This window comes from Cyclopterus lumpus, chromosome 6 (assembly GCF_009769545.1).
Source record: "Cyclopterus lumpus isolate fCycLum1 chromosome 6, fCycLum1.pri, whole genome shotgun sequence".
Classification (NCBI taxonomy): domain Eukaryota; kingdom Metazoa; phylum Chordata; class Actinopteri; order Perciformes; family Cyclopteridae; genus Cyclopterus; species Cyclopterus lumpus.
The window spans coordinates 17,847,533-17,863,580 of NC_046971.1; the positions used below are offsets into that span (position 1 = coordinate 17,847,533).

Genomic DNA, 16,048 nt, shown 5'->3' on the forward strand with positions numbered 1-16,048 from the left:
ACACAGATGTAAAACACAAGCTGTCAAATGCTCCGTTGAAATACTGGAGCCAAACATAGGTCAACATAGACGCCTCAGTGTGTGTGAGTGTGTGTGTGTGTGCGTGTGTGCGTGTGTGCGTATGTGCGTGTGTGTGTGTGTGTGCTATTTTTAGAAGAGGACGTGACTAAATTCACCCAACAAAACTATTTTATACAGGAAAATACAACACAAAGTGATTGACATTTTATGGAGCTCAATATTTCTAAAGTGTATCTCCTCTTACAATGAGCATATTTTACAATTTAGAATGACATTTTTTGTTCTGCTCTTAGAATATTTGATTATATTTTAGTTTTTCTAACTCATTACTTTGGGTTTTGATTATAAGCAAGATTGTATCTTATTTTATTGAATATGAAAAATCATATACATTCTTTTGTTTACCATTTCTTTCTTTCTTTCTTTCATACTTGGTGGGATACATATGGAGAGTGTTAGAGTGAAATTAGTAAGTTAGAGTGAAAAAAGAATGGCATGGCCAGTTGAGTTACAAATAGTCTAAAAAAGTGATAATTATGAACTGTCAACAGAGCTTTTTTTAAAAATCGGCATTTGTAGTGTCCAGTCTATTATTGTTTATGTGCAACAGCTGAACTAAATGTCTCTCCTGTCATTAACAATAGTCCACTGGTTTGCACTTGGAAAATAATATATATAATACGTATTTTACTCATACTGCCTTTTGTCCTCAGATGTTCATGCAGGTTTGAAATGGTCTTTTAAGACATAATAAAAAATTAAAAAAACACACAATGGCACTGATTGATGTATTTCTTTTCACTTTTCTCTAACTTACCTCTCATCTTCCTCAGACTCCAACGTTGGCAGGCTACAAAACATAAAAGAGGGACATACATAAATGGAAGTGTATCTAACAATACAAATTGTACACAAATACAGTACACACACACACACACACACACACACACACACAGAACCATTCTCATTCAGACTTGAAACTTCTAAATTCATTAACATGTCATTGGAGCTTTGCACATGCTCAGTAAAAACTGTGGTGTATTTTTAGGTTTCCCAAGTTGACACCACTCTCGTCTGGAGAAGGTGACTCTGATGTGCACCAGTAAACTGCAGCAGCTTTAAGATCACAGCTGTTAGGAAGAGAACTCGTGACTGATATTTAAGAAGCTCTAACATGCCAAACAACACTGTATGAATGTCTAAAAAAACACTCAAGTGAATGGTGTCATGAACTCTAAACAGGAGGTGTTAAACTTAATTAAAGACCAGACAAATCTATGTAACATTAAAACATAATGCACATTTTTTGTATTTAGCTGTAAATCTATTTGATTATTTTCATTTATTTATTGTTTTATATATATTTCTATATTTTTATAAAACAGACTTTTTTAGTATTACTTTATTTCCATTGTTAGTTTTCCCCCAAAATATCAATGTTGAGTTTATGGGCTCCAGTGAAATTAGTTTTAGGCAATTCAGTAATTGTACAGATGTGTACAGATTATAAAGCTCTCTGAGGCACATTTTAAAGGGGGCATCCATGATAACACACAGACTTACAAAGTGAAAACAATACCAGCTTCGTTGTTGTGGATGGGAAAAACCCATTAAAATAATCAGGAAAACAAGTGATTAACAAAATACAAAGAAGAATGTACCCCTTGAGAAAAGGACCTCATCACCTAATGAACCTTGAAAGACACTGTAGCCTGATGGAGGCCTGATTGTCTCCATCCTGCAGCCATGGTAAAAACAAGCTCATCATACTAACAACATTCATCTCGGACTGAAGTCCTGCGGACTATTTCCCCCTCATTCAAATCATCACCTCATCGTTACGCAAGAGGATAATTCACCAGGGGAAAAAAAACTCAGGTCTTATCATCAAAGTCAGGGTGAGGAACTACCCACAGTTTCTAACTGTCTTTATTAACTTAAACGGCCATTTAAAACATTACGTCGGTATTGACGGCGGGAGTGATGGTGCATGTTCATTGTGATGACAACCCTGATAATTACTGCCCTATTTTACTCTCTTGACGAAGGTTGTTTCTTGTTTTTTTAGCTCAACAACTGAAAGACAGCTACAAACAGTACACAGAGTTAAGTGCTCGTTTCACCCTGTATTTTGGGTTCAGCCAGTTGATGTGATGCAGTTTAATACTTCAGCAAGCACGGTTTGGGGCCACAACCTCTCTATACAGCTGGCTGTGCTTCCCAGTTTGGAGACTCTGGACCTAACTGTAAACAAGGTATCCAACCTGCACTGCTTTAACTGGATACTGAGGTCAAGCCACAAATAGTCATCCACTTTAGCGACAGAGAAGTCCCAGAGGGTCCCTGCTCTGTGCCATATTTGGAGTGGGAGAGCAGAGTGGTGATGGGAGCAGGTGGGTGAGAAAGGGTGGTGGAAATGGAAATGAAAGGTTGTAAATGGAAAAGGAAAGATACCGATCAGCTTGACCTGTATTTGATCGCCTAACAGGTTTTATTTTGTACTGCTGTGCTATTGTGTTGATTGTTCCTTTTTACAATGTTACATACTGCTGATATTTGTGTTACCAAAAGGTACATTTTGACGTTTCGGACAAATTGGATAAGAAGTCAAGGAAAAATGGAAATGCATGAAATCTGGGCACAATTCCAAGGGAAGATCACGTGATACGTGTCACGTAACTAAAATAGTTCTAGTTACATGATTTTATAAACACATGGAGCTTGGTGAGCTCTGGCAAAGCACTGAAGACACGAACACCCTCCGCTGATCAGTTACAGTTGATTCTCAGAGCCATCAGTCACTGTCAAACGAGTCAATGAGGTCGATCTTCATGAATCTGAAAAGTTTGCAGACTCATCCTTCTGATTAGTGATGCAGTTTACTTTCTTCCTGTCAGGCACTTGCTGCACTTATTCATCTTCGTCTCGCCTTTTGCTTTATGAGCATTTCTTATCTCAGTGGTTTGTATCTGCTGGGTTTGTTCTGTGCTGAATCGGTCGCATATACACGCAGAGCCTTACCCTCCCAGATAGGACAGAAATGTTCCCGATAGAAACAAAACACATAAATAACAACAACAAACATGGTGGAAACATAAGGACAAACTCTTCTTAATCTGTCTGAATGCTTCGGCAAAGTCTAAATGAGTAGTTTCTCCCTGGGTACATGATAAGGGAGAGGGTTTGGTGCCCGGCAGGATATACAATCCAATGTGATACCAGAGAGAGGGCCAACTGGCATCTGGACAGGAGGAGGATCTGTGTGAGTGTGACTGCCGGGCATAACGTGACAATCGAGTGAACTTTGTTGATGAATGGAGACTGACAGCGGCACTATCCTTGGGAGGTGAGAAGATACTCAGATGCAGGAGTTAGAGTCTAATGACTCCCAGAATGCATTGGATATGAGTAATCAGTTTCAGCTGAGCTGTTTCAAACGTAATCCACTCTGCTGGCTATCCACAATCTGCAGCAAGATCTATACTGAGGAATGTACTTCTTTGCGCATGGAGGTTTATTCTTGACTTTGGGAACATATATTGGTAAAGTTTCTCTTTAGCTTTAGGGCTTGTTCAGTGACCACCTGAATGGGACAAGCTACTTGGAAATTGCAGTGAGCTAAGCTATCAAGCTAAGTTACAGCAGTTTAACTGCATTAAATCTAATCTTTTTTTGTTTATGTTTTTACATTGAAACTAGTTAATTCCAAGTCAATGCTATTACTATTATTACAATATAATATAATGATTAATTAAATAATTAAATGTAGTAAACTAGTGTCCATACATATGACCATTTCTTATTAACTGAGCTAAAGAAAGATGATGGATATGGTCAAAAGAAAAAGCTGATTTACAATGAGCACATTCAACCTCCATAGAAATGTGAGCTAGATGTACTCCAAACGATTATTTTTGAGAGGTTACTAGTTAGCGTGGTGTATGTTGGTGTCGTCTGTTTAAAAGGGTTTCTAGCCTGCAGCCACAGCGAGTCTGTTGGGACGTTTCCCCATTTGCTTTTGACTAATTTTGGGTCAGTGGTGCATGAAAGGATCCTCACAGTCCTCTACACTCTATCAGCCATAAAAGCTGCACTATCAGCTCTATTTCACTGACCTACAAATCCATTTATGTTATATTGCCTTGTCATAGTAAGAGGTCTGATTTTGATGCTAATTACATTGCCTTGACAAGGAGATATTATTTATTGTTGCAAGACAAAGCATGAATAAAAGCTCCATGAGAGTCCAATTACCAATTACCATTATGAGTTTGAGTTCAACACAGGCTGAGAATGAGTAAGAAAACATGGAGAGGAAATCGACCGCAGGGGTCCGGGTCTCTATGAGAAGCAATTATCTTTAAATGAACCTTTCACCATGGATTGAATTTCATTAAAATAATGAACTGTGTACTATACAGTTCAAGGATTTCCCTGAGGACACATTATTGCTTTCTAATTACATCTATGGGGAAGTGGCTGATATATTGGGGTGACTGTTGTATATTTACCAGTCTTTACTTATTAAAGAACAATTAAACAGCTTAATTTAATTTAGACCCGGAAGACACTTAATCACAATAAATATCGGATAATTAGGACAAACAATGACGAGCATGGCGGTCCTGCACCCATCTAGAAACGTTATGTTTAAGGGATGGTATTGTCACAGAGGACGCTGTTTTTATCAATCAACTCAACTCAATCCTTCAAACCTAAAAGTGATTGAAACGTTTTAACCAAATAATCAGAGTTGAATCACACAGGAAACAGTGAACTTGTAACCGACCTGTTCCAGGAGACTGCTCCTGATACTCTCTGCATTTCTCCCAGTGCTGCCAGCAACAGGGACGATTTTCCACAACCCACCTGGCCCACAATCATCGTCAGCTTGCCTGAAAGGTTTGAGAGGCAATAAAGTAAACAGCTAAGTAAGAGATGGAAACTGGATACAGAAACAAGCAAGGAGAGGAATTAAGGAGGCAGATTGTACATCGCACTGCCCGACACTCACCAAAAGGAATCTTGATGTCCACATTAGAAAGTGTTGGTGGTCCATCAGTCCAGGTGAAATAACCGCTAGTTATCTGAGGGGAGCAAAGCACGGACTCATCCAGATGTCGAGCTTAACTCAGTCTTAGCAAATAAACAGTAAACATGCCATCCAGGCAATAAGAGTTCAATGTGACTTCATTTGTATTCACTTAATGCAGGATACTGGAGCTATTCACTTACAAGGTTTACATACAGAAAATTAATTTAGCAGTTTAACATGTTCCACATCTAGAGCTAGTTTTGTATGAAACTCCAATCAACAGCATCCTAGATATGATAACAAAAGCCAATAGTGTCAGTGCACAATATTTCAAGTTTTGTCAAAATGTGGCTGTGGTGTCCAAAATATTGTGTATGAGGTACAGATTCCTGACTGACAATGCTTTGGATGGGATTTATATAAAGTTCAAAAAAAAAGACTAATGTATAATGTATTGTATATAATGCTTCGTAGATGTAAACCAAGGTCTGGGCATTCTTCCAAAGTCCAAAACGTGTTCTTCTCTAAACTTGTCAACCAAATGATGCTATCTATTTTGGATTATGCTGATATCTTTTACCTTTAAATCAATTAACAATATTTCAAGTATATTTATTTTTTAAATGTCACACCCATGACTACAATATTATACATGATATATATTATATATGATGATATTAAATGATTAATTGGTGTGTATTAATTTTCAATATTCTTAATTACTCAATTTACCTGAAACTCTTTTTTAATTCTTTTACAGCATCACTATTTATCAACCCACTCTGAGCAGCTTTGACTCTCTGTGTCGGTTTTCAGGCTAGCTTTTGATTTAAATAGTTCACAATGACACTTTCAATCTCTAACTTCTTTTGGATTATTCAAAACAAGCAGAGGGTGGACAACATTACAGGATCACCGCCAAACACAATTTACAGATTGTTGTCCCTCGTGCAAAGAAATATCTAAAGGTCGTAACAAAACCTCCTGGATAGAATAATCAGTAAGTCAGTGTAATCCGAAATGACTGACCTTTAACAAAGGTTTAAATGTTCTGAAATGTGAAGGCCACTCTAACTGCTACATCGACCTGGAGGAATATTGCACCTTGTTTCTGAGCAGCTGCCATCTGGTGGATGACACACTGTCCTTCTATCGTTCTCACCTTGATACAGATGTCTTGGTCCACATCCTGGTAGCTTCCGTCCCCCTCAAGGTCCCCTGGTGAGCTGTAGTTTTTCCAGTCGTCCCTCGGGGGACGCTTCCTGTTCACCACCTTCAACGGCTGGAGGTGTCGGGACAAAGAGGAGGAGGAGGAGGAGGATGAAGGGAGAGGTTTAGAGGATGACTGGAGGAGGGTTGAGTAACATCAGACACATCGGAGAAAGAGGTAAATGGTGATATCAATAGGAAGACAATACGGTGGAGGAGGAAAACAACATTCACAGCAAAGTGAGACAGCTGGACGCAGCAGCGGCGGAGAAACACATCAGAAACACATCTGGTTTCCCAAAATCAATGTGTTTACGTGTACTTACCACGGCCTGGTATCTATTTTGGTTGTGATTGCTAGTGCCAGAGGTTAACGTCACTCTGGGCTCTTGTTCGTCTCCAATCTCATCACTTGAGAAAAATTCGCTGAGCTTCTGAACACTACAGAATAAACAGAGAGAAATAAAGTCACTTCTCATACACATACTGATGGATGAGTGGTACTGTATTGAACTCGTATAGCAGACAGCCAACATAGACTTTGAATGAACTCACTTACATTCATGCAAATGAAACGGCATCCATACTGTTTACTGTCATATTTCATTTAGTGAAACAGATTGGAAAGATAATGGAAAGAGGTTCACGACCCACAGCCATTCATTATCTCTCCCTGTCATACACACAGGTCTCTACATCTCTGGGTTGAATCACATATCTTCTCCTTCACTACCTACATGATAACAAATGCTTCCCTAATAAAGGCCAATCTAAACCTGTGCTAAATGTCAGATCTGACACTGGGACTCATTTCCTTCTGTTAACTCATCTTTGTATCCATATCATACATAAAGACATTCAGTATTGAGACGTACAGATAACATGCCACAATGAACCCTGTGTGTTGGCTATATAGACTGCAGCGGCGGCACCAGTGGGAGAAGTGTCATCCACAGCCAGATGAAATGAGAATGACCAGTCCACAGGAAGATTAACCAATGTATTATTCAGCACCACATTTTAACTTAAAAAAATGAAATCTAATGAAATCTATTTAAAGTTGCACAATGACTTTGCATTCACCATATTAGCTTTTTTCTCTACAAAGAGACATTTTTTTATGTTGAGGTGTAAAGATAAACTGGATCTTATGGATTTTATTTTGTATTCCTGGTGTCAGATCACACAGCCCCAAAATAGACATCTCAAAGGATCGCAAGCAGCTCACACACCTAAAAAAGAAAAGCCACTCCAATTAAAATAAAGTGCTTATATCAGCACAGTTGTGTCCGCTGGCCTCATAACGGCCCATTTAGAAAATGTGTGATGCCGGTCTTATCATCATCCCCTGTGATCACTTTCAATACAACTGGAGATGATGCGATTTGAACTGACACGTTCTCATTGCCTGTACAGTCTCATTCAGTTCAGCTTATTGACTTTACATCCGCAGAGGACAGTAAATTCATCATTATCTCAGTCAAGCGATTGCTCGGGTGTATGGGTGCTTGTGTGTGTGTGTGTGTGTGTGTGTGTGTGTGTGTGTGTGCTTAAGGGAGTAGCTCCGTGTAATCTCACGTTCTGCGGCAGCAAACTGCATAACATTTTGGTTGGACAGTTATAACTCTTGTGGTTGCACACTTTCTCAAAATATTTTTTTTATTGCCTGTTTTATATTGTCCTTGACTACCTGCTTAAATGATATTTTATTTTGGCTCATTTCCCCGTCTACATACTGTATATATGGAAAGAGAAAACCTACATTTATTTGCACACGTATACTCAGGTGAAATGTTTTCCCCTTAAATATTTATCTTATAATCATCCCATAGTACACAATATAGAAAGTGTTGCTTTTTCTGAACACCCAACCTTTAAGAGTGGTGAGAGTTTATCTTAGAACATGAATACTGCATCTCTCTCTCTCACTTAATTGCAAGTTATTGTTGTTTTCTACCTAAAGTGTATCAAGACATATTGTACAGTTTGGCAAATATGCGCATGTCGGGTTAATCAATTGGATCTTAATTGCACTACGTACTATAAGTCTGTAATAATATGAGACACAACTGAGTCATGACTTATACATCATGTTCATCACATGGTGGGTCATTGACTTGTGCAGCACCATTAATACATGGGGGAGGGATCTAGAACTCTGAAGCAGCCTAATCACAGCAGATGTCTCGACTGCCTCTCTATTTGTGAAGTCAATTTCTGAAAATAAATAGGGACAACATTCCTGTGCCAGAGACAAGTGTTCCAAAACAACAAAGAAATGACCCGAACAGAAACTGATCCAATAATGACTGCAGGTGAAGGTCAAACATTTAATCTAATGATGTTGCTTTTTAATGCCCAGTTAACAACTCTCTATTTTCAGACATTTCCTAACACAAATTAATTAAATGTCCTAGTTCATCTGACGTTGCTCTCCATTGTGAAACTTATATGTCAGTTTCTCACCTAACCAGAGCCTTTACGGTGGAGCGCACCACGCTGGAGAGCAGGAAGAGGGGGGTGACCAGGATGTGAAAGAGGGACAGAGAGGCAAAGGCCACAGCTGGGGAAAGATCAGCGTCCTCCGAGATGTGAACATGAACCACAAGCGTCTGCAGGATGAGAGGAAGGACAACATGGTTGAGGTTAGTCTCAGCAGCATGGATTTGGATATTTAAACCTTTATGAAAACCCAGCAAAGAAAAACTGAAGTGATTCTCTGGCTGTGAGCATCACGTTGATTTTGAGTTGTCCAATGTAAAGTTTGAGGAGCCTGATAAAATCAAAGAAGAAACACTTGTCTACGTCTGTTGCGTGTGATCATCCATCTACTTGGTATCTGTCGGCCTTTTCAAATGTGTCACCACTGAAGTCCACAAGCATGAAAGACTTCTATAAATACAGGCAGGATTTAGTGTCAGAGAGCCCCCCGCTGTGTCACTGTGAAATGTCACTGGACACTATTTCTGCTCTGTCATTCACACAGGGGGAGAAGTCAACAGGAATTAAAGATAGAGATAGAATTTAAACTCACCGTCAAAACAGCTGCGATTGGAATAGCTGCATTCATGAAAACTGAAGAAAAGAAAATGAACAGGAGGATGTAAAGGTGTTTTCCAAGACTTAACCCCAGTGAAAATGTAGAGAAATTTAATCTATTGCGTCCCTACATTCTCACAAAAAAGGCAATAATTTATAATTTGTCAACTCACAGATATTCTGTTAAAATGTTGTCAATGACTTGGTTTTGTATAGGATGAAAAATTCAACATCCTTGACTTCATCCAAAATTGAATAGAAGCTTTTTTGAAACCAACTAGACAGACTCACAACTTGTTTGTCTTGTTAAATCAGCAGTCTGCTGAGGTAATAACAACATCCTGTATCAGGACATCTGTTGCACGTCATCCCCTTTTTTTTACTGGCCATTATTTTCTACTATGCAGTAAATTAAAAAATATGATCTAAAAAATAAATAGATGTTAAGATAAAAACAAGGTTGTTCCTGCAGTGACCCAGTCGTCTCAGCTTTGCATTATTGGTGATTGAATCTTGGTTTATATTACTGTCATCAAATGGTTCTGTTCCATTACTCTCTCTCTTGTCAGGGAGGAAATTATGATCACTCGCTTTTCTTCAATATGCAATCATTGATTTCAGATTTAAACGGTCTATTACTGGACTGGAGCCGTGCAGGCTGCAGCCACTGTTCACCTGGAAGAAGATAAGCAAAACAAATATGTATTGCGGGACCAAATTGTGCACTGATTTCTTACTGTAAATGGGGAATGAGGGGGAAGTACAATAATCCATGTTAGCCATGCCTCAAACATGAATTACCTTTACATCCAGTTATATCGGATGGAAATTGTGGGGTTCAATAAAGGTGGAACTATAGAAATAGTGCAAAGCCTTGTGCCTCCCTGTGAATGTTTCTCTAAATAAGAAACATTAAAAGCTCAAATGTAAGCAAGCAAAGTTCAGTGTGTAGCGAGGGAACAAAGTGCTTTACTGGATATGGATGTGTAAAGAGCGAAAGCCCGCAGGCTGGTGAGCTCTTTGCCCCTGGTCTCCTCCACACTGTCACAGAAGATGTGTTCCCAGGCGTACAGCTTCAGCAGTTTGATGCCACGCAGCAGCTCGTTGGTCTTCTTTAGACGTTCACTGGAGTATTCCTGCAAGGGTATAAGGGAGACTTTTATTTAACAACCATAAATCAAGACAAGAGGTTCATCCAGACGGCGATATGAGCGTAATCACCTCAACGCCTCTGGGTCCAATAACAACACAAACATCTGAGCCATCTAAGCAAGTGTTTTTCCCTGGTATAAAGCCAGGCTCCATGAAGGACCGTAGGAAACAGTATCATTACATATACTTTGGAGCAGTTGGAAGCTTTTTTTATTAATTTTTTTATAAAACAATTGTTTTTACTCCAAGGACATTATTGTTTTGAGGTGTCCATAAGTATGTGTGTATCTGGGAGAGAGAAGCATGTAATGTCATGATTCAACACTTCATTACCTGGTATGATGTGGACGAGCCAATATTGACCAACTCTGTTTGCAAAGTTGTGTATGAGCTGCAGCTCAGAGCCCACACACACACAGTGAAGACATTGTTTGCAGTATGATTCAACATGTGAATATATTGTTGGTTACGAGATTGGTCAACACCATGATGCACTGGAATAAATGGTTTATAAAGTTCACTTGATTTCAACATATTATAACAAAACAAAGCCAGCAGTGAGGCCTTAATGCTCATTGCAAAGTAAACCAAAGACAAACAGGAGTTTTGACCCAGGGGAAAGTTAATCAAGGCCTTGAATGTCTGCAGCCAACTGCATTATGTTCCATCTAATAGAGATTGAATGAAAAGTTAGGGATCACCAAAATTGGTTTACCCTCTGGGATTGTTAAGACATTCCTCAAATAAAAAAGAAGAACATTCAGTTCAGTTTTATTTGTATAGACCAATATCACAAATTATATTTTCATGCTTTATGCTCTGCACAGAATATGACATATTCCTTCAACGTTGAAAAGGCATGAAGGAACCTCAGGAAGAGTAACTGAGGAAGGATCTCTCTTCCAGAATGGGCTGAAGTTCAATAGATGTCATATGTACAGAATTAACCACATTGTGAAATTACAACATATGACAGAAATCCTACACGTAATGAGAGTATTAACAGCAGTAGTAGCACCAATAATATCAGATATAATAATAGACAAAATATTACTACTGCTAATAACAGCAGCAGTGGATACCATAGATTGATAATGACAAAAAAAAGCATTAATAGTAGGATCCTAGAGTTATTGAGATATTTCTGTCTGGACCAAAGTGGTGCAATGACCACTCAACCGCCTGCCAGACATATAGCTAGCATGGCTAACAATAGATCATAATAGTCACATACAGTGCTGTATCTCTGTTGAACAACCTATGAAATCCTCACCAGGGTGTTCTTTTGTGTCTGGGACAGCTTGGTGGCCACAAAGTATTGTACAGGAGCTAACACAGCGATGACGGTCGCTCCAATCAAGGCACTGATTCCCAAGAGGTAGTAGAGCAGGATCACTCCCACAATAATCTGAGAGTGGAAGATACAGACAAACAAAGAAATAACATATATTTGAACCTTGTGTGGAGAAAAATGGGAAGAAAAGATTTCGAAATAGGCAGTTTTCCGTTACACAATGCTCCCCACTGACTGTTTAAAGAAAAGGTAACAGCACAGTGCACCGCTTTGTGAGAAGCAGTGACCTGGAGCACAATACCATAGATGCGAGAATATGTCAAGCAAGTGACATAAAGCTTTAAAACAGCCTCTGAAAAGACATCATTATTTAATAAATGCATGTTTACAACGCTGCACATCTCTATACGCAACTCAGGGTTTCATATACACGACTCTTCATGCCAGCATCAGTCAGTAAGTTAAACAATGAATTAAGAATTATCTAAATTAAATATTGAAGAAAGCCTCATCTTTCACATATAGCATCTCTCTCTCCCCATCCCCCTCTCTCTCTCTCTCTCCCCCTCCCCCTCTCTTTCTCTATCTCTCTCCATAACAAAGATGACAGTGGATGATGTTTCCACCGGTCCTTGGTTCCTTTCCAGACAGCCATTGCCATGACAATGAACACAGTCCAGGTTCAGGAATTCCCAAGACACACATAATCAGATGGAGATGGACGTGACATTTCACGTTTGCCCCCCCTCCCCCTCCTCCATCTGTCATGGGATAATGTGAGCCACTGGGGACGAGGTGTGTGATGGAAAAAACCTAGCGGCTTACAATTTCAATTACCTTGAAAAAAATAAAGGGACATCTTTTTACCATGGTTGCCTTCTACACAGTCTGTAACCATGGCGTTGAGCATGGTATTGTACAGTTGTGAAGTCACCAACCCCCATAGTTTCTGTCGGCTTCTCACATGAATCCCACCTGATTTAAGTGTGAGATGTAAACAGCTTTACGCTGCATAAGGTATTTCACAGTAGTATCATTCCCTCTAATTCATCAGACCACTTCTTAACATTCCCTCAGTGATTAAAGAACTACTGGACACTGACTTGTTGGGAGTATGAATATAATTAGTATTCAAAAGACGTAAAAATCCTCATATATTCTCAGTCCTTTTTACCACAGCTATGATTATCGTCCTTCTGAGTAATGAAAGCTAATTTTGGTTTCCGAGAGTTTTGATCTTCCTGCACTTCCCCTGACATGGAGTGTTAATAAATGAGCAGGTGCATGAAAATGTGGCAACGAGTCTGTTTTTTTACATTTGAATAAAATGAAAGAGGCCAGAGGGAAGAAAGAAACAGCAGATAAATATGACAAGAACATATATTAAATAAAACAGTAACCAATTATTTGTATGATTTATCATGGTGTTTGGATTCAACTCTACTTTCTCCTGAGAATCCATTTATGGGACAGCAGTACAAAGCGTGTAGGTCACAGGCTTGAAATTGACTGCACAGATTTACAATGAATCTTTTCTCTCACAGGAGCTATAACACCTGATGCTCCTCTCAGCCTTCACATCTCTGTATACGATCAGGTATTTCCCACATGATCGTAAAGTGAGCTTTGCCATGAGCCTGATGAGAAAAGACCATGCACGGCATGATACAAAAAAATGTAGTGTTATGCTACGTTCACAACAAAATTGTTGCGAATTCTCACAACGCTTTTGGTGTGAACGTAGCATAACAAACACTAAGGTTAACACAAATACAATAGTGTAATAATGCACGATATAAAATGAAAGAGAAATGCAATAACGGACAGGCACCTAAATGACAACAAAATTAAAGAAATGACACAATGCATTGTGACGCAATGTATAACTCGTGTTAAGGGGTGCGCAGCCATGGATCTTACAAATGTAGCGGACACGAGACTGCACGCGTCATGGCCAGGGCACTCACAGAGATAACACATGAATACTATATAAGTCATTACTTAATAGAGCAAAAAACACGTTTCTTACCTGTACTGGCATGGCCCACAGGTTAGGACAGAGAAAGAAGAACCACATGAGCTGGTTGGTATCTATGGCAACCAGGTTACAGATCTGAGCAACAGTTAACTCGCCCATGGACATGTTGGAGGTGCACAGACGCATGATCTTGTTGTAGATTTTTGTCTGGGGGAAAGACAACCACATTCACATCCATGTGGACAAACAGTAGAACCGTAATAATCTGTTTTGGCAGTTAATAAGTCACATGCAATATTTCCTGTACCTGTATGGCCCCGCGCAGGTTGATGCCTGTTTCAATGGCCACATAGTAGGAGGCCTGGAGAAAGGTCCTCTGCAAGAGCAAGGCAAAGAAGAGCAGCACAGCCAGCACATATGCATTCTCTAAAAACTCCTTGGAGGAAATGAAATAGATTCCCAGCAACCTCATCTGGAAACACGGACAGGTAAGGAGAGGGGGAGATAGAAGTATCGACCAGTTTATCATTGGTAGACAGGCAGGGGCCTCGGCAAGGTCAACCACACAAGCTGAACTGGACAGAATTGGATTACACTCCGTCAATGAGGACTTTCAAGTAGTATCGTCACTGCTAATCACTTCAAAAGTCAAGGGTTACCACATCTATTTTAAATGTATCATTTTGATTTCACAGCAGGCTACAATCATGTGAAACTCCATCAAACTGAAATGAAAAGGAGCTGTCAGAGTGGATCGCACAGCAGATACAGTATGTGAGTAATGAGGTGAAACTATTATTGATTAGAAATGTATCTGGCTTTATTCTCATCCCACTTTTCTGACCTAGTACCAGAAACACTATCCTGCTACAGTCATTGGCTCTAGGTCATTATTTCACAAACAACCCTATTTTCAGTCTTTTCTCCAAAATGACACACACAATAAGGATTTACTTTGAGTGCTGGGCAAGTCTTCCATTTCCAATTGACTTTTCATATTCCACTGGCCTGTCTTGGTTTTTTCGATTTCTATTAGGCATCCTTCTGTCTTCAACTATTTGTTTGAAATTCACATCCAAGACAGGCCAGTGGAATATGAAAAGTTGATTGGAAATGGAAGACTTCCGCCAGCAATAAGTCTTGTTAATATTTGATGAGAATGAAATTACTACACCACCAGGACAGGTGGGAGAGAGGGCATCATCAAACTGTAACAGAGACCTTTGAGAGGCAGAAGGAAGCCATGTAATGTGTATGTCACATGGCTGAAGCTGTGTTTGTCTGAGTTCTGAAGCTCTTAATATATTATAACTAAGGATGACTTTTTCCCAAATCGTGCTGCTTATTTATTAACGACGAGGTAATGTTGTACAACAAATACGTTAGTTAACAATAAGTTGTTAATGGAAGTTGTTAAGGAAAAACCTTTGGTGAAACTGGTTTGTTTTGGGAAAAAAAGCAATATAAAGTCTGACTTTACATGTCGGTAAAACATAACCAGAGAATGAAATAAAGATGAAACAGGGTGCCATCAAATAATTTGTCTGATGCTATAATCGTGTAAAAAGGTTATGTTCGGTTAGGTAACGTAAGGTATGTAAGGCTAGATTAGGTAAGGTTACGCTACGTTACTATTGTATGCATGGCAGTACGGTTGACTCCTCACCGGCTGCTGAATGGTGCGGTTGTCCTTGCTGATGTGGTGGACGATGCCAGAGATACAGAGAGGGCCGGCGAAGCCCAACAAGTCGGCCATGAAGCGGAATGTGATGCTGAGGATGAGAGGTCTGCCGAATGCTTTCCTCAAGGCCTGCCAGATCCACTTTGGGCCCTGGGGAGTTGTGTTCTGAGGCCTCTATGGGAAGATAAAAAGAAATAAAAGAGGAAATATATCAGCATGTTGATTGAATATGATGAAGGGAAAACGGCATTCAGATAATGTCATCAGCTGATTACAGCTTATCGGCAGAAACTAAATAACAATTTTGTCTAGATTACTTTCAAGGATTCGGATTATTAAAATATAATTTACAAATATCAATCATCATCTATTAGAAACATCAAGTTGTTTCATTAGTGTAACGACGAAGGCTGCTGTTGAAGCTCGGCTTAAATTGCTTTGTTATTTCTTTGCACCAAACATCACACACAGCCATTTCTCTGTGGAGCTGTGCACCATAAAAGCGGACACCTTTAACTCAAGAGTCGCTCCACCACTGCAACAGAAACCTGTGAAATTAGGTCAAGTTCGGGGCTCACATCATGCACGGTGCTGCTGCAGCTGCATCATGGGATGATTAATGGTGATTTTCACAGAGGA

General features: G+C 39.5%; 1 protein-coding gene across 2 annotated transcripts in view; it reads right to left on the minus strand.

The window, feature by feature from the left end:
* abcc8 (ATP-binding cassette, sub-family C (CFTR/MRP), member 8) overlaps positions 1 to 16,048 on the minus strand; it is a 46,628-nt gene that overhangs the window by 17,739 nt on the left and 12,841 nt on the right. The window contains exons 7-18 of one of the 2 annotated variants that reach the window (XM_034535095.1): positions 15,395 to 15,583; positions 14,036 to 14,200; positions 13,780 to 13,935; positions 11,730 to 11,864; positions 10,278 to 10,440; positions 9,300 to 9,340; positions 8,732 to 8,877; positions 6,592 to 6,706; positions 6,219 to 6,401; positions 5,036 to 5,108; positions 4,811 to 4,916; positions 839 to 871 (exon numbers count right to left, since the gene is read on the minus strand). In XM_034535095.1, the coding sequence (XP_034390986.1) occupies positions 839 to 871; positions 4,811 to 4,916; positions 5,036 to 5,108; positions 6,219 to 6,401; positions 6,592 to 6,706; positions 8,732 to 8,877; positions 9,300 to 9,340; positions 10,278 to 10,440; positions 11,730 to 11,864; positions 13,780 to 13,935; positions 14,036 to 14,200; positions 15,395 to 15,583 (1,505 nt within the window). The remainder of the gene's footprint in view (positions 1 to 838; positions 872 to 4,810; positions 4,917 to 5,035; positions 5,109 to 6,218; positions 6,402 to 6,591; positions 6,707 to 8,731; positions 8,878 to 9,299; positions 9,341 to 10,277; positions 10,441 to 11,729; positions 11,865 to 13,779; positions 13,936 to 14,035; positions 14,201 to 15,394; positions 15,584 to 16,048) is intronic. The other variant, XM_034535096.1, reaches the window with a different exon arrangement.